The sequence below is a fragment of the Euprymna scolopes genome, chromosome 41 (genome assembly GCF_053919585.1).
Source record: "Euprymna scolopes isolate OS-2025 chromosome 41, ASM5391958v1, whole genome shotgun sequence".
Taxonomy (NCBI): Eukaryota; Metazoa; Mollusca; class Cephalopoda; order Sepiida; family Sepiolidae; genus Euprymna; species Euprymna scolopes.
This window is the reverse complement of record NC_136522.1, coordinates 65,935,365-65,953,965: the sequence shown is the minus strand read 5'-3', so window position 1 is coordinate 65,953,965 and position 18,601 is coordinate 65,935,365. Positions and strand designations below refer to the sequence as shown.

General features: G+C 33.7%; 1 protein-coding gene across 15 annotated transcripts in view; it reads right to left on the bottom strand.

The window, feature by feature from the left end:
* LOC145266567 (RUN and FYVE domain-containing protein 2-like) overlaps nucleotides 1-18,601 on the bottom strand; it is a 328,450-nt gene that overhangs the window by 17,163 nt on the left and 292,686 nt on the right. For 8 of the 15 annotated variants that reach the window (XM_080122395.1, XM_080122403.1, XM_080122390.1 and 5 more), the window contains one exon: nucleotides 7,815-7,944. In XM_080122395.1, coding sequence (XP_079978521.1) covers nucleotides 7,815-7,944 — 130 coding nt within the window. Of the gene's footprint in view, nucleotides 1-4,756; nucleotides 4,781-7,814; nucleotides 7,945-18,601 lie in introns of all 15 variants that reach the window. The other 7 variants (XM_080122393.1, XM_080122400.1, XM_080122389.1 and 4 more) reach the window with 1 other exon arrangement.

Here is an 18,601-nt window from a genome sequence, read left to right as displayed (position 1 = left end):
AAAGGTCAAAGTTGAAAAAGTTGACCTTTGCAGATTCTACCAAATTTCTCCGTCAATTTGGAGTCTAAAAACTTGAAATTTTAGATGTAGGTAACTTGGACATGGGTAAAACTTTTTTTTATTTTGATTTGAGACCAAAATAATAAATGTTAAGAGGGCAAAATTGGGGTCCAAGTTATAAAAAATTTACTTCTGTGGTCTCTACAAAATTACTCAGACAATTTTTGGTCTAAACATTTGAAATCTTACACCAAGTGTATTCAAACGTAGGGCAAGTTATGAACAGTACAGAGGGCCCAAATAAAGTCAGGCTGAATTGCTAGTATATATATAAAAACGGTCTCTAGAGTTGCATTAAACGATGGGAGAAATGCGTAACTCTGGGTGGCTTCTATGTAGAGTAAGATTAATAACTGTGCCAGGTTTTGTTGTTCTACTGCTATGAAAAGGGGATCAGGGGTATTACTTATTGAACTCCGTTCATACGTGTGTGCAATGCCTATACTGACAATACCTAGGATAATGATAACAGGATAAATTTCAAACCCTTCTAAAATACTGATAATTTTATAAAAAAAAAAAAAAATTACTCTTAAATTCATTTAATCAAATATTAAAAAAACAAAAAAAAATGAAAGAAAAAAGTGAAATGGTAGAGGAAATACGCATAAACATTAATTGTTTCAAAGGGAGGTAATTCGGTTATTTCTAATTCCCATTATTCATATTAAAATAGGATTTAGCTCCCCTGAAACAATATTCCTAATCATCATAAAACGATTATTATTTCAAAGTGTTTAAAGTTATCTATCTGATATCTACAGTTTCTGTTAATTTTAGTTGGTTGTTGTCCGAAATTCAACCTCATAAAAAATAAAAATACAGAAAAATCTTTATGATGCATGTACCCTTCTATATAATTTTTTTTTTTTTTTTCGATTTACTATTAATCATACCCATAACAAGGCTGAATTTGAACTCTACAGTTGTAAATTTTAAAGATGGTGAACCGAGACATACCATCTTTGCTTCATCATAAAATTTGTTTATTTTTGTTAAAAACAAATACTTGATCAATTTACATATTAAATTTTATCTATATATATAAAAGCGAAAATGTGTGTTAGTGTGTGTGTACATTTTTGTGTGTGTCCGCCAAAGGCTTTTTTTGCCGGGCTTCTTGGTCGGCTCACTCCTTAAAGCTTTTTATATGTTGTCTAAATCATAATATCTACGACTTAAGAACGGGGGTCGCGGCTATCCTTAATTACGCTTTTCAGCATAAAAACTTTTTTTTTCTTTTACACCTTCAAACACCCGGCCAACGTTTTTTTTTTAACAGGGTTCTTTTTTTCTACCCCCCCTCCAACACACACACCTCCAAACACCCGAGCAACGCCTGATATCCCCCCCCCCGCTAGTCTCTAATAAAACAATTTTTTATAGAATTTTATTTTTTACACACATCTATATATATATAAAAGGCAAAATGTGTTCACATTTTTTGTATGTTAAGCAACGGCTTTTTTTCGGGGGTTTCTCCGTGGGCTTACTATTTCTTGCAACTTTTTATATACCGTGTAGATTGAAATATCTACAATTTGCATCACGTCCAGATTTATTTACATCGATTTTTATAAAATTTTTGCTATTTCGGCTTTTTCTTATAAAAGTGAAACTAATCTGAAGTCAAGTCGACTTTCCTGGCCCTTGTTCTGGGGACGTCCAGAAAGCAAAAAAGCTTTGATCAATGCAGGGGAAGTCCTTTATATCAGACAATTGCTATTCATTTGGGGAGCTGCCCCCCCCCCAACATCTTGAGGAAACAAAACCAGAAAAACTACTTCGCAGCCAAAGTCGGGTAAACAAACCCAAAAAAACTACCTCGCAGTAAAAGTTAAGTGTGGAATTTCATTCCCTGTATGGCGTGATATTTGACCTCATTAAATTCACGCACCTGTCAATTGTGTTTTTAATCCTTAAATTCAAACGGTTGCTGGCTGAGCGGTAACGTGTCAGGTTTTTTTTTCACACTTTATTTCCACCTTTGCCTCAAGGCTTCTGGTTCAATCCTATCTTCCCACCAAAACCTATTTCTTTTTTTTTTTTTTTTTTGTTTTTCTGATTTTATAAAGAAGTTGAACATCGTTTTTTTTTATTTTATCATATTTGTTTTGATTTCCCCCAACATACATACCTCCAAACACCTGGGCAACGCCAGGCACCCCTGCTAGTCTATATATATGAAAGATAAAACGGGTGCGTTTTTGTATGTCCAGCAAAGGCTTTTTTCGGGGGGGGGGGGTCCTCCAGAGGATTACTGTTTCTTAGAAATCTCCAGAGGGGTTTTTTCGGGGAGAGGGGGGGGTACTATTTCTTAGAAATTTTTATATACTCCCAAGATCATAATGTCTACGATTTGCAAGAGAACATCGTATCTACATTTATTTCAATCGATTTTTATAAAACTCACGCTATTTCGCCCTCTTGCGTGTTTGTTCGGCTTTTTCGTATAAAAGCAAAACTGAATCGAAATAAAAGCGATTCGCTGGCCTTTGTGGCCAGCACATCTTGAAAGGCAATCAGCTTTGATCACTGTGGGGAATACCCTTCATATCAGACAATTGCTATTCATTAAGAAACTGCCAGAGCTCCCCCCTCTTTGGGGGGGGGCTGATTTCCCCCACAACGGCGGAAAGCTGAAAGCTTAACTGGCTTACAGCCAAACTTAAGTGCATGATTTCATTTCTTCACTTTCACTTTCTGCATGTCAACTTTTTGATCGCTAAATTAGAACGCTTTTCACTCCCTATCCCATCGTTGTCAAGCAGTAAAATGTCACGTTTTCTTTCACTTTCTTTTCTGCCTTCGCGTCAAGGCTTTGGGTTCGAGCCTACCTGCCAACTACAACATTTTTTTTCCTCAACACACACCTTCAAACACCTGGGCAATGCCGGGTACCATCACTAGTCTATATATATAAAAGGCAAAACGTGTGTGACAATTTCGTGTATGTCTCGCAAAGGCTTTTGTCGCACATGCTCCCGGGGGGAGGGGGGGTTACGATCACTTAGAAGTGTTTATATACGCCCTAGATAATAATGTCTAGGATTTGGGAAAGCGCGTCGTGTTTAGATTTATTTACATCGACTTTTACAAAATTATTGCTATTTTGGCTTCTCGCATGTTGATTAGGCTTTTTCGTATAAAAAGCGAAACTAATTCAAAGCTAAGACACCGTTCCCGGCAATCGCACCGGGAAACGTCCAGAAGCAATGTTGTATATCAGACAATTGCTATTCAATCTGGACAATTGAGAGCTGCTTTCACCCTCCCCAACATCTGTTGGGGAAAAAACAGTCAAATTTGGGTTAACAAACCCAAACGCTGCCTCACAGCAAAAGTTAACTGTGTGACTTCTATTTGACCTTCTTAATTAGGTCAAATCGAAGCAGCAGAGTTAACTTTTATTGCGGACACCTGTTTTTAATAGTTAAATAAATAAATTCAAACATGTCTCTGTTGTATGTCGCGGTGGCTCAATGGTTAACGTCGCACTTCTTTTTTTTTTTTCACACTTTAATTTACAACTTTGCCTCAAGGGTTCGGATTCGGGTTCGATCCTCATACTCACCTACCAAAACTTTTTTTTATTTTAGTTTAGTTTGATTTACCCAAAACCACACACACCTCAAAACACCCGGGCATCGCCGGGTAGCCCTGCTAGTCTATAAATATAAAAGCAAAAATGTATGTATGTATGTGTGTTCGCTTTTTCTGTGTGTCTACAAAAGGCTTCTTTCAGAGAAGCGGTCGCTCGCTTCACAACTTTTTAAAACTTTTTATATCACATATAAATCGTAATATCTCACAGTTAACAACGAAGCTCGCCTGTCTATTTAATTTGCTCGATTTCGGGAAGATAAATATTCAATATTTGTCGCTCGCCACATGTGGGTTAGTTTTTTTCCTATAACATCTTGAGGGTGGGGAAAAAAAGCGTTCAGCAGTAAATGAATACTATCCTGCAGTCAAACTTGACCTCATTAACTCATTAAAACGGGCATCTGCTAAATCCAACTAATTAAATAAATTCAAACGTGTTTCCGTTAGCATCTCGCGGTGGGGCAATGGTTAACATCGCACTTTTTTTTTTCACACTTTAATTTACAACTTTGCCTCAAGGGTTCGGGTTCGATCCTCATACTTACTTTTTTTTTTTAACCCCCCCCAAACACCCAGGCAATGCCGGGTACCCCTCGCTAGTATTATATAAATCTCATCTGTTTATGAGTATGCATGTTTGTATGTCTCGCTAAAACTTCCGATCGATGCGTCGGACCATGACGAAACCGGTATCGTTTTAAACCTCGGTCTTTCAGACGACAAATATAAAAAAATTACCAAAAACATTCATTCCTTCACCCTCAACTTGGCAGTTTTCTACAAGGAGGAGGCGCTTTTTTCGACAACATTTTCACAAGTCATTGTCTCCGTTGGATTGACTAGCCTTAATTCCAACGCTCGGGACTTCCGGTTTTGCTATGGACGCATACGTTTTTTTTTAAACTTTCTTTTTCTCCTTTGCATTATGGGATTGAGCCTGCCTGCCTACTACCACTTTTTTAACACCTCTCTCCACCCGGGCTGCCTACTGTTGTTTTTTGTTTTTTTTTATTAGGTTGAATTCTGGGCATACACGTTTTAGTTTTGTTAATTAAAAAAAGTAGAAAAACACATTGCACTAAATACATACGGTTTTATCACAGAATGTAGAATGCTGTAAATGCACAGGTAACAAAAAATTTAAAAAAATAAAGTAATTTTACATTATACTGGTTTATGTTTTTGTTTCATTGGAAAAAAGCAACAAACATATTTATATTAAATATTTGAAAAAACACTTTGATTTGAAAAATAAAATTTCCTATTTTAATCAAAATATTAAATCAAGTTTTCAACATTTTGATCCATGTTTTAAAAGTATGTTTTGGAAAAAAATAAAAATATTTATAGAAAACACTTTGATTTAAAAACTTTCTATTTTAATCAAAATATTAAATCAAGTTATTAAAATTTTAATTCATATTAAAAAAAGGGGTACTTGTACAGTTTAAATTAAAAAAATGAAAATATCGAAAAAAAAGTTATATTGTACGGACTCGTTATGGAACGAAGTTCTCCGGAAAAAAAAATTTCACTTAATTTTATCAAGTAGTTTTTATTTAACAACGAAAAAACAATTTGTCATGATACCAAGCAAAAGGTTCGATTTTTAGGAAGAAAAGTTAGTAATAAAGATGGGAAGGGAGTGTCGGCGCTTTAACTGGAGTTATCTCCCTTTGGCCTGTTCAACAAATTTCATAATGGCTGACTTCAACGCGCTCTCATAAAAATGTGTTTTTCTGCTGTAAAATAAAAACTACTTGATCAAATTGAATGAAATTTTTTTTTCGGAGATCTTCAGTCCAAAACAGATACGTACAATCTTTTTTTTTTTTTTTTTCGATATTTTCATTTTTTAATGTCTTGATTAAACTGTACAAGTACCAAAAAAAGTATTATACTCGTTTATATTTTGGAAAAAGTGACAAAAATATTTAAAAAAACACTTTGATTTTAAAAATTTTCTATTTTAATCAAAATATCACATCAAGCTTTTAAATTTTCAGTTTATGATATAAAAGCATTAAATATACCCATAAATGGTGTTAATGAAAATATGCAAACATTGATTCTAAATCTTGTTACAAAGTTGAATGCAACTCATTTTTTTGTAATACTTGAATCAAAATATTAATTCAATTTTATTTTGTGTTAAAAACGTATTATACTCGTTTATGTTTTGTTTCGTTGGAAAAAAAAAACAACAAAAATATTTGTAAAAAAAAAACACTGATTTGAAAAATAAAATTTTGGCTTTCGGGCCGGGATCAATGTGTAGTATCTGTTCTGCAGATGCTGCACTTAAGATAATTTGTACCAGTCAATGGAGGGGAAAACCCTCTATACTTGTACAATTATTATTTTTGGTAACCAGAGTGCCCCCTTTTTGCCCACTTTTAGGGGAGCTGGTTTTTACCCCACATTAAAAACGGCCTTGTGCCTAATTTGCTTTGGTGGGGAAGCGAATAAATACAATAATTCGATTCATATTACAAAATTTTCTGCTTTTGAATTTTATTATCAGTACTGTTACAAAGTTGAATGTAACTTAGTTTTATAATACTTGAAAGTACATAAGAAATCTACACTGAATCTTTTGCTTTTTTTTTGTTTTTTGTTTTTGTTTGTCTTAGAATCGTTTTTCTGGAAAAGATGTTAAAACAAACAAAAACTATTTAAAGAAATGTAAAAAATAGGAACGGGCAAAAAAAATAAACGAATAAGGATAGGGGAACCTAGTCTTGAAATAATTTTTTTGTAGGTTTCCGATTACTTTTTGATTGTATTTGAAAGATTAAGGACTAAACTTAATTTCCCAAAGGAAAAAAATATTTTTACACGTGAAAAAAAAAAAGTTATAAAAAATGTTTTCACGGTAAGCTAACCAATTTAGCTAAATTTTGAATTCATTGTAAAAATCCTTTTAAAGACAAATATTAGTTTTATGGGTCTATTTCAAAGATAATTAGTAAAGTAAAATCCTAAGATATTGAATTAAATAAAAGAAAAACACCTTGTTTGCACAAAAAATAGCTGAATTAGCCCAAAAATCAAATGATTTTGCCGTTCGCAAAAGCGCAAGAAACTGTAGTTTTGAAAACACGGAATATACGAAGGGCTAAAACCTGAGACAGTCGAAAATCTATCTGAGAATGATGTCATGTAATTAAAAGGAGGGAGGGGTGGTGGGTTTCTTTTTTCCCTCCATGCATCTGTACATTTCTATTGTAAACGTTTGTATAACTTTTATCATTTTTAAATTTAATTATTTTTCTATGTTCCTGTTTTTAAATTAATTTTTTTTTAATTATTGGCCAATTTTATATAAAAATTATGTTACGCCGAAAGTTTCACATTTTTTCAAGCAAGGAAAATATTAAAATCTTGCATATAAAAATTATGCAAAACCTGTAATTAAAAAAAAAGTAGAAATATTTATTGGTATTATAATTTTTTTTGTGTGAAAATATTAAATAAACAATGCTTAATTCAATGATAATATCGGCAGTTTGAGAAATTCATTTTTCTTTGAGTTATATCGAATTCATTAATACAGACTTTAGGGCTTTTATTGTAATGTTCCTGTAATAATTTATTTATTTTTATATTTTAGGATGCTTTATTTTCATAAAAAAGCAAAAATAAATTCCTTTAATTTTTTTATTACTGAAAACCATAACTTTAGTAAAGGTGCATTTTTGTTTAAACAAAATAATACATTTCCACTAAGATTTAAATAAAAATAATGGGTTCAATATATTCCGTGATTATTATTTGATAAATACTGATAATTTTATTAAAATTGGTTAATTTCCTGATTTTTGGTGATTTTTAAGTAAAGGGAAGGGTCAAAATGTTTATTCATTTTGAGCATCGGCATTCGTTTTGCACGTACCTAGTAAAAAATGAAAGTTTATTATTTTTTTTAATGTTTCATGGTAACACAAGAAATGTTAAAACTAAAATAATTTTTTTGAAATAAATTATTTCCATATAGTTTCGTATTTCGTTTTCATGTATACTGGAAACAATGCAGAGATAAGCGGAGAGCAAATGCAGCACCTGAAATTCCCAAATAGTCACCCGTTTTAGTACTGATCAGGCTCAACGTTGCTTAACTGACAACGAATAAAAATCAAAGAATTTACTTTTTGAATTTCTTTCATCTGTTGCAGTTCCATTTGCACCGACATGACATTGTGTTTCTCCTGTTCCAGAGTCTTCTGCAGGGTGCCTCGCCATTCTCGTTCGATTCGCAAATCTGTCTCTAGAGCGGTCCTACAAGAATCAGAAAAATAAAGAAATCAGAGGGAACCATAAGGACAGCTCAGAAATCATTTTATTATTAATACCAGCAATGAAAAATTAAGTTTTAAACAACAACAATAATAATAAGAAAAAAAAACAACAACAAAAAAAAAAACACATAAAAGAATCGTTTTTGGTATTGGAAAATAGGCGCAAATTTTTCCGATTCCAATACCCTAAAAGTTCTGATTTTTCCGATTCCTGATTCCGATTGATCATCACAATACTAATATTTATCTATTTCTATGTGCAGGATAATCTTTTTTTGTCTTTTATGGAAATCGCTCCAGACAAAGCATGAAGCCACTTGATGTCAGGAGCTAAAAATTTTTTATAAATAAATGAATAAATAAAATACTATTTAAAAGTCAAAAACTAGTCAACAATAGGTGTTAGCTGGATAAGTTTCAACTTGGAAAACAGCAATTCTTTTCCCTTGGCCAGAAACATCGCTCACAAAATACGAGGGTTAAAAGGCAAAGAAAGTGAGAGTTATGAGGCTGCCGAAAATAAACTGATCTACTTAGTCGTGATTGCATGCAAGTCATTGTTCTAATCATGACAATCCACAGAAACTAGTTCATTTTGGTGGCCTTTTATCTGGTGGGCTGAGGCATTCATTTTGGGTAGAGCTAGGAGGTGCACCTTCTCAGGCCTTGTCTCCCCTCTCTGGCAAGATGGGTATTAAGCCAGCGCCCCTGAAGGAGGAGCACTCTGGCCTTTTTAAAAATTGCCTGGGTGGCCTTGTTGGCATTCCCTGGATCGGGAGGCCTCAGGCAGTAAACAATAGACTTATACAGATCAGCTACCTACTGAGAACTCTTTTTTTTTTTTTTTTTAATCTCAGGACTTATACAGACTGGCTACCCATAGGACACTCTTCTAAAGGTAAACATGGCTTTCAATTCAAAATTGGATTTGCAAAAAATTTTGAATTGGCAAGTGGGTAGCTAATCTGTATAAGTCTTGAGATGAAAAATAGTTTTCGGTGGCTAGCTGATCTGTATAAGCTTATTTCTTACTGTATGAGGTGCTCCAATCAAGGCAATTTTAAAAAGGCCAGAATGTTCCTCTTTTCGGGACGCTGGCTTGACTCTACCCACCTTCAAACCTTGTGTCACATTTTCCTGCGGTGAAAAGGAAGTAAATACTATGATTTGTGGTAGTTATGGCCCCAGAATCATATGTACTTCTGTAATATATTTTTGCTAATACACTTTTTTTTGTTAATTATACCACTGTGTTTGGCTTGAGTGTTATTTTTTTTTTTTTTTTACATGGGGGTCACCACTTATCAAGGCCCGGAGGCCACTCAGGGATAAGGGTTATTGCGTGTACAGTAATCAATGAGATAGTATTGTAGTAATCATTAGTATTGGAGATTTGATAAAGTGTCTTACTTAAGAAGGCGGTTTGTCAAGAATTTGTTTATGTTGGATTTGAAGACATCCAAGTTGTAGTCAGGTGGGAAACAGGCAAACGGAAGAGAGTTCCACAATCGTGCACTTCTGAGAAAGAAGCTTTGCTCATGGAATCTACGCTTGGATTTAGGCACAGATAAAGAGTAGGGAAAATTATTGACAGTAGTTTCAGCCAGACGGGTGTTTCTTGTGAAAGATTGGCGAGGGGGGGACCAGAGATTGGAGTTCAGACGAGCACTTGCCATGGAAATAACGATAAAACAAAGACAGGCTTGCAACGTCTCTTCTGTGGGAGAGAGGCTACAGGGAAGAGAAAAGGGCATCGCCCACCAAACCACAAAGTCTATTTTTTACTCTGTCAAGGCAGGATAGGCTGTTTTTAGCAGCTCCTGCCCAGCTGTGGCAGCAGTACTCCATCCTTGGATGTACTTGGCTTTTATATAGATAGAGAATTGCATCAGCAGTGAGATATCTTCTGGAGCGGTAGAAGGATCCTACCATTTTCCCAGCGTCCCTGGCAACAGATTTGATGTACGTGTTCCATTTCAGATCAGGAGTAAAGGTCAAACCCAGAAGTTTGTCAAAACATGGAGCCTCCCCAAGACGAGAGATCCATTTCCTTGAATGTTAAAATTTATATATAATATATATATATATATGCTTATTATATATAAAATACAGTGCGAGTTATTTTCTAAATGGCTTGGACGATTTTTTTGAAATTTCACACAAATGTACTTTATGTATCTGGGAGTGTTCTTGGATATGTTTCGCATCAGAATGTATCCGATAAGTATTAAAAATCGATAATCAGAAAGATCCGATTTAAAAAGGAACAGTCTGATTGTGAAAGTTAACACCCTTATACAGCCTAACATCATAAGTTTATTTGAGAAGTTTTATCACTGAACAAGCAAAAGAGCCGGGCATATAAAATCAAGTGCAAGTTCTTTCACAAGACAGGGGTGTGTCCAAAATTAAGGTTTCTGTTTAGAGCACAACTGAACCATGATACCTGACTTTTGCATTTTAAACTTTAATTTTAATCATTATATAAAAATAATTTTATAATATCAGCAGTAGGTTCTCTACAGTGCAACATACATTACAATATACTGTGGACTAAGTCACTGCAGGGAAGCATGCTAAGTTTCCTCCCGGTGCATGGTGGTGGGTCCCTGACGAGACAAGGCAATTAATTGATTTGAAAAATGGTTGATTTTACCGATTTCGATGGCAATAAATGTATAGAAAGTGTTGAACGTTGATCATTATTTAATTCCGGGCAATGTCGGGTCTTCCTGCTGGTATGATAGCATTTACAATATCTATCTATACATACATATATATATATGTGTGTGTGTGTGTGTTGCTATCATATTTCTATGAATAGGATATACTCCTAGACTTATCAACAGATTATTATAATTTTGGAACGAGAATAAATGAATTTGTCTCATTTCAAAATAGCAAAGTTACTAACAAGATTTTGGATAATTTTATTTTCCAATTTCTTTATTGTATATATATATATATATATATATATATATATATATATATATTTAAAATCAATATATATGCCGCCTCCCATTTGGGGGTAGCAAATTGGTCAAATGGAAAATTATTCCCAATTCACATTTAGGTAAGGTAAAAATGCACTTTCGTATAAATAATTGAATTCATATCGCAAAAACAAATGAAATAACATTATATATATATATATATATATATATATATATATATATATATATATATATAAGAAATAAAAATTACAATAAGTTTACCAAGGTAATCAAAATGGTAAACTTAAAATATATTATAAATATTAAAAAGTTAATATTTACAAGTAAAGTAATCTCAACCAGATGTAAAAGCTCAATAAAACCGAAAAGGAAATAGAGCTTATAATATGAACAAATGATTAATAAAACAGGTTAAAAAACATCTTGAAAAAGAGTTTAAAACATATTTAATTTTAAAAGGGAAGCACAAGATAAGTGGATAGTCCTTAATCCGCGGAGTTTCGAAGAAATACTTTCCTTCTCATCAGAGGGCAGGAATTAGCAAAATGCGGGATCGGATTTTGCATGTAAAAGTATTTAATGAAACTTCAAGTAAGTCACAGATCTTACTTGGTTAAAAAATGGGTGAGGTAAGGGGAATAGGAGGTAAAAGAAAAAATATATATGTTGCTATCTTAAACAAGATGACATGTGAGACGGAAATCTGGGGAAAAAAGAGCTTAAGCGAGCAGATAACACAGGATATGGAAATAAAATAAATAAATTAAATAAATAAATAATAAAAAAAAGAAATAAAAGTAAATATTAATTAAAAAAATAAATTAACATATGGTTAAAAATTCTTACTAGATTAATAGCATAGGAATAAAAAAAAAAATTAAAGTAAGATTTAAAATGATACGAGGATTTTATATTTAGTTTTAAAGCAGGGACTCTGCATCCTTGAGTCAATAAAAAAGAACACATAAAAAGTATCTACTAACATAGTCTTTTGTTTTTACAAGTATTTTAATGGAATGTGCACTGATGAACTCATTGCACTTGTGCCCCCTTGACGTACATATCAATAAATCCGTTTAGCAACAAAATCACACCCCTTCGCTCTTGAAGTCCTTAAATGCCAGAAAGCTTTCTACTCTAATAGTTTCTTCTCTTGAACAGCTAGACTTTGGAATTCCCTTCCTGCTACCTGCTTCCCTGACTGTACTGATATGCAGAAGTTTAAATGTAACGTAAACCAACATCTTGTTAATCTTTCCTAGGCATGGTCACAAATAGTAGCCCCTTACATTCAAGTAGCGATATACCTTGTTAGGAATGAATTTTACTCCCGATTTGAAATGGAACACATACATCAAATCTGTTGCCAAGATCGCTGGAAAAATGGTAGGATCCTTCTACCACTCCAGTAGATATCTCACTCCTGATGCAATTCTCTATCTATATAAAAGCCAAGTACGTCTAATGATGGAATACTGTTGCCATATCTGGGCAAGAGCTGCTAGAAGCAGCTTATCCTGCCTTGACAAGAGTTCAAAATAGACTTTGTAGCTTAGAGGGGGATGCTCTTTTCTTTCCCACAGAAGAGACGTTGCGAGCCTGTCTCTGCTTTATTGTTATTTCCATGGCAGGTGCTTGTCTGAGCTTCAATCTATGGTCCCCCCCCCTCGCCAATCTTTCACGAAAAACACCTGTCTAGCTGAAACCAGTGTCAATAATTTTCCCACTCTTTATCTGTGCCTAAACCGAAACGTAGATTCCATGAACAAAGCTTCTTTCTGAGAACTGCACCCCTGTAGAATCTCTTCCGTTAGTCTGTTTTCCAGCAGACTACAATTTGGTTGTCTTCAAGTCCAACGTAAACAAATTCTTGATGAACTGTCCCATTAAATAATCCAATTTACCAAATTTCTACTACTAACGATTACTATGAAATTATCCCATTGACTACTGTACACTCAATAAGCCTTATCCTCGAGTGACCTTCGGGCCTTGATAAGTGGAGGGGCCCCTTTCTAAAAAAAAAAAAACAAAAAAAAAAAAAGTAAATAATTCCCAACAAATAGTGCAGATGCCATTATCAGAATCAAAAATCTTGAGGACTTCAGTTTGGGCTTCCACCAACTGATCTATTCGATATTTCTTATAAAAAGAGCTGACAAAATAATTATAGCTTTGGTGAAACGTCATGTAATGACGAGTTCCCCAAAGTTGGCTTCACAAAAGCCCTGGTTGAAGTTGAGGGGGCTCCACAAGCCCTTTCTTAAAGAGAAGAACTAAATGTTTTATATGGAAAAATTAAAGGGCTGCAGACATTTAATTTTTGATCTTTTTTTTTTTACTGGAAAGAAATATGATACCTAACTATAGGTGTAAAGAGTTTCAGGAGGGTTTATGAAAAATAAAATAAAAAAATGAATCAACAAAAAATGCAACAATTTTTGATTAATCAAAAAAAAAAAAAAAAAAAAAAAATGGCTGTAAACATTATGATTAGTTAGTGTTAAAATTTGAAATAAACGTTTATTTTAGAAATTATGTCCTGAAGTTTGTGAAGCTGATGTAATGGATCGGTACATAGAAAATGTGATGGGTATGAGTATAGTATGGGGGTCGTGGCGTAAATTATAGAATGGTTGTTGGTGGAAAGAGGACTCAGGATATGTTTCAAGTATTCATGTTAGTTTGTTTTCTTTTTTTGGTAAATCAACCCTATGCGTGTTATTTGATCCTTCATTCCGTCATCAATTTGGTAAAGAATTACAACCTTTTTCCCACAGAAAAGACGTTGCAAGCCTGTCTCTGCTCTAGCATTTTTTGTGTCAAGTGCTCATTTGAGCTCCAATCTATGTACCCCCCCCCCGGTCAAACTTTCATGCAAAAAAAACACTCAACTAGCTACAACCTCTATCAACAATTTTACCCACTCTCTATTTGTGCCTAAATCTAAACGTAGATTCCATGAACAAAGTTTGTTCCGTAGAACTGCCCGCATGCAGAGCATTGTTCCATTGACCTGCTTCCTGGCTGATTACAATATGGTAACCTTCAAGTCCAATGTAAACAAATTCTTGTTGAGCCATTCCCATAATCAAATTCTAGCCATTAACGATTACTACACTACCACCTTACATTCATTAATCCTTATTCTCTAATGGCCTTCAGGCCTTGATAAATGATGACTCCCTCGTAAAAAAAGACATTTCGAAATTCAATGAGGATTGATTTATTCGTCTTATTTGGATTCTTCGGACTACTGTTCTCATCTTGAGTGTTATTCGCACAACATTTCGTCTGATGTAACCTCTGACCTTCTTCGTGCGTATCTTGTTGTGTCTGGGGATCTGCATGGAATTTGGAATGAAACCACTTATTTATTTTCATTTTATTATTTTTATTTTAGGCTGGGTTTAACACTTTATAAAACTGGACCACATTTACGAGAAGAATAGACACTGGTCACTATCCGTTAAACCCTATTGAAATTTGACTTCTCTTGAAAACACAGTTTTTTTTTTTATATTATTGCCAATTAACAAGCTGCGCAGCGTTTCCCAGTCATAAAATATGCATAAATATTATATTTTCATTAATACAGAAACTTAGACATGTGCATGCGAGTAATATGTCGTTTTTTTTTCTAAACAGTTCACTTCTTTTAAATAAAAAAAAATATATAATCGAGCTGAGATCGAAACCAAAACCTAAAAACCATTACACCAGCTTCACACGACATTTACAAAGTGTTTTAAAAAAAATCTTATTCTTAACATAAAGAAGCTGTCATGTTTATCGACCGCATATACAGTTGACAAACAGATAAAAATTCAAAGACCCCCCCCCAACATACCAATTTGTTAATTTTGACCCCTTAGTAACCCTTTTTTTCGCATTAAAAAAGATTAAAACGTTTTCCAGCTTTCTGAATATCCGATATACCAAATTTCAAGTCTGTAGAGCAAAAATTCGTTGAATATATAGGTTGAGAAGTGTCCTCACACAAACACACTCACTTTTATTGATGCATAGATTTGGTTAATTTGTGTTTTAGTGGCGTAAATTATTTGACAGACACAAAACCATAAAAAAAAAACTTTATTTTTATATAAAACACATTATTAGACACAAAGGTTGAAATAAAACCAGAAAAAGTTTCATTAATATTATTTTGTTATTATTTTTATTAGATTAAATGTACATCATTCGACGGCACAGAATGCAACCACCATATTGTTTTTAAAATTTTGACCTTTTCAAGGTTAAAAAAAAAAGAAAAAAAAAGAAAATGGCGGCTACATTCTGTGACGTCGAATGCGGTACATTTAATCTAATAAAAAAAAAATGATAAAAAAATAATAAAAATGAAACATTTTCTAACTTTATTTCAGCTTTTGAGTGAGTCTAATAATATGTTTTATATAAAAATAGTTCGTTTTTTTTTTGGGGGGGGGGGTTATGGCTGTCAAATAATTCACACTGCTAAACTACAAATTAACTGCAAATAATACTAATGAACCGATCATTATGAATTTTGGAAGATATATTTTTGCCAACATGGTGAGTAACATGGGCACATTATGTAAAGGGATAGCATTCAGATTCTCAAATTCCATAGAAAGATTCTCGATATTCATTTGCAGACTGTTATCCTCATCTTCATTGTTGTTGTTTCATGATGTTTTCGCCGCTATTCCTCTGGCTTTCGTCAGGTGGTTAACCTAACAGGATAAGAATGCTGAGTTTTGTAATTGTATCTTCAGTAATTACTGCCTTCCATAGTTGTTGTTGTCTCACCACGTTTTTGGCCAACTAATCTTCTGGGTGGCTTTTTGGGTAGGATTGAAACTGCTATATTCAGACAATGCCCACCTGGAACCATAGAGATTCAACGCCTCTATCCACTGTGTCCTGAGTCCTGAAGGGAAATCAAGGTTGGATTTTTTTGTTCTTATAAATCCAAATTTTTTGTTTCTATCGTCAGGTCCGTATCGAATGGTATATTATTGGAATTCTTTGAGATGAGTAATTTATTTATTTATTTATTTGTGGACTTAATCACTTAGGATACAGTTAAGAGACTCAGCATTCCTATCCCGTTGCAGTTAACCACCTGATGAAGACCAGAGGAAGAGTTGACCGAAACATGGTGAAAGAACAACTATGAAGATGAGGATAACAGTCCGCAAATAAATAAATAAACAAGTTACTCATCTCAAAGGATTCCAATAATGAAACAAAAATTCTGGCATTTGACAAGATAAACCTGAAGAAGGCTTTTGTAGGCCGAAACGTTGTGCAAACAATGCTCAAGATGAGAACACGAGTTTGAAGAATCAAAATTATCTTTTATAGTTAAACCATGTTTTAGTAAAATAAAACCAAATCTAACATTAAAACTTATAGCATGGCTGATGGAACGAGAACATTCTACCCTCGCGGATTAAAATAAAAGGTTTTATTGAAATTCCATGCAGATTCCAGAGTTCAACTGAAAGCTGTCCGAATTTTACAATATACATGTAAAGGATGTTTGGAGGCTACCACGGTGGAAACGTTGTAAGAATAACGTTCAAAATGAGAACAGTAGTCCAAAGAACCCAAAGAATCACACCTCATCTCAAAAATTCGAAAACAATGTTGTTCATAATTTGATGATCGAAAGATTCCATAAAAATTAAATTTAATTTTTATAAAACTCATATTCCTTTTCCATCTTTTGGTGCTAGTTTAGTGGACTCCAATCTCCAAGCCTTCTGCTTTCTTTAAGCTTCTTTTCTCCTTTGAAGTCTTTGATATTATATCTATTATTATATGCTACCAGAGAATCCGAATTATCAATCCTCATCTCAAAAATTCAAAAAGATAATATATTGATTGCATCCTTGTTTTCTTTACAAAGACTTCAAAGTCCGCAATTGCCCGAGCGCTGATTGAAAGTAAGAAATCGCAGCAGATTACCGATGGTGATGCCGGACACATTGTCCGCTATTGTTTCCCATAATTCCCAGTTTTCTTCAAGCAGAAATGTAGATATCGCGTCGGACAAAAGAAGGTTCACACAAATCAATCTGGCACGACTGATTGCCGGAATCATTCTTCGACATCGAACCAATGACGAGTATGAAAATGTCAAGTATCCAGCCTTTGTGATACCAGATGTGCAATAGTAAATGTAATCTTAGTCAATAATGGTATACTTAGGATCAATTGATTCGGTTATTGCATAATACACAGATTGTGTCCGCCTTAAGATTGGTGGTGGAAATTATTAATTATTTATGTGGAACTGCAGCATCCCATATTTGCATATAATATATATATTGACACTTGTACCTAACCAGTGTTGTACGGGATTCAGTATTACCTACCTATATATCTATAAAAGGTGAGAATGTGTGTGTGAGAACACTTCTCAACCTATATACTCAACTTTTTTTTTTTTTTTTTACAAGGAGGTCACCACTTATCAAGGCCCGGAAGCCACTCAGGGATAAGGGTTATTGCATGTACAGTACGTTGTACGTTAGTGTTGAGATTTCATAAGGTGTCTACTTAAGGGGGCGGTTCATCAGGAATTTGTTTACGTTGGATTTGAAGACATCCTTTAATCTAAAGACTTTTAATTTGGTATATAGGGTATTCAGACACGTGAAAAACTTTTTAATCTGTTTTCATCTGGAAAAGAGGGCTGCTAAGGGGTTAAAATTGAAAAATTGGTATATGGGAGTCGTCAGATTTTTATCTGTTTGTCAACAGTTTCACAAATGTGCAGCTACTTCATGTTAAGGATAAGTAGGTTTGAAAACCTTATTTATAGATCGTGTCAAGCTGGTCTAATGGTTATCATACTTGACTCACTGTCTTCAGGTTTTGGTTTCGATCTCAGCCCGAGTATTTTTTTTTTTTTTTTTTTACCTACAAGAAGTGAACTGTTTAGAAAAAAAACAATACTTGCATGCAGGTTTCAGTTCCTTTCCATTTTTTTTCTTTTTTACTTTAATTTTTTTAAAAGAAATTTAACGTTACGTTTAATACCTATGCATTGATTAAAATATATTTATGCATATTTTACAACCAGGTAATGCTGGGCAGACTGCGAGTTTGTATATTTAAAATTGGTACTCCTGATTCTATATATAAAATTTTTTTTTTTTTTTTTTTTTTTTTTTTTTTAAGAATTTAACGTTATACTTAACACCTACGGTATTTCTGTTCAAAATAAATAAGAATTGCACATTAATTAAAACATAATATTCATGCATATTTTTTCACCGGGCAATGCCGGATGACCTGCTGGTAATCTACATAATATTTTGCTCATTCCTTCCTTAGTTAGTCTGTAGGTTATGCTTTAAAAAAGGCCAAATTCATGAAATTAATACCATAAGAGTATTCGGGCCAAGATCAAAGTGTAGCATCTGTTCTGATACTACATTTCAATTTTTTGTTCTCGGTTAGTAGAGAAAGAGGTCCTTCACGACTGAGACAATTTTTATTTTTGTTCCTTCCTCCACATTAAAAACCGACCTTGATGTCTAACTCTACCCTCATGGGGAGGCAAGTAAATAGGAACCCTAAACAAGAATAACAAGAATAGGAGAGTTATTTCCTTAGAATGATGAGGGAGGGGGTATTAATTAATATGTGGAGCTGCAACATCCTATATTTGCATGTATATATTAG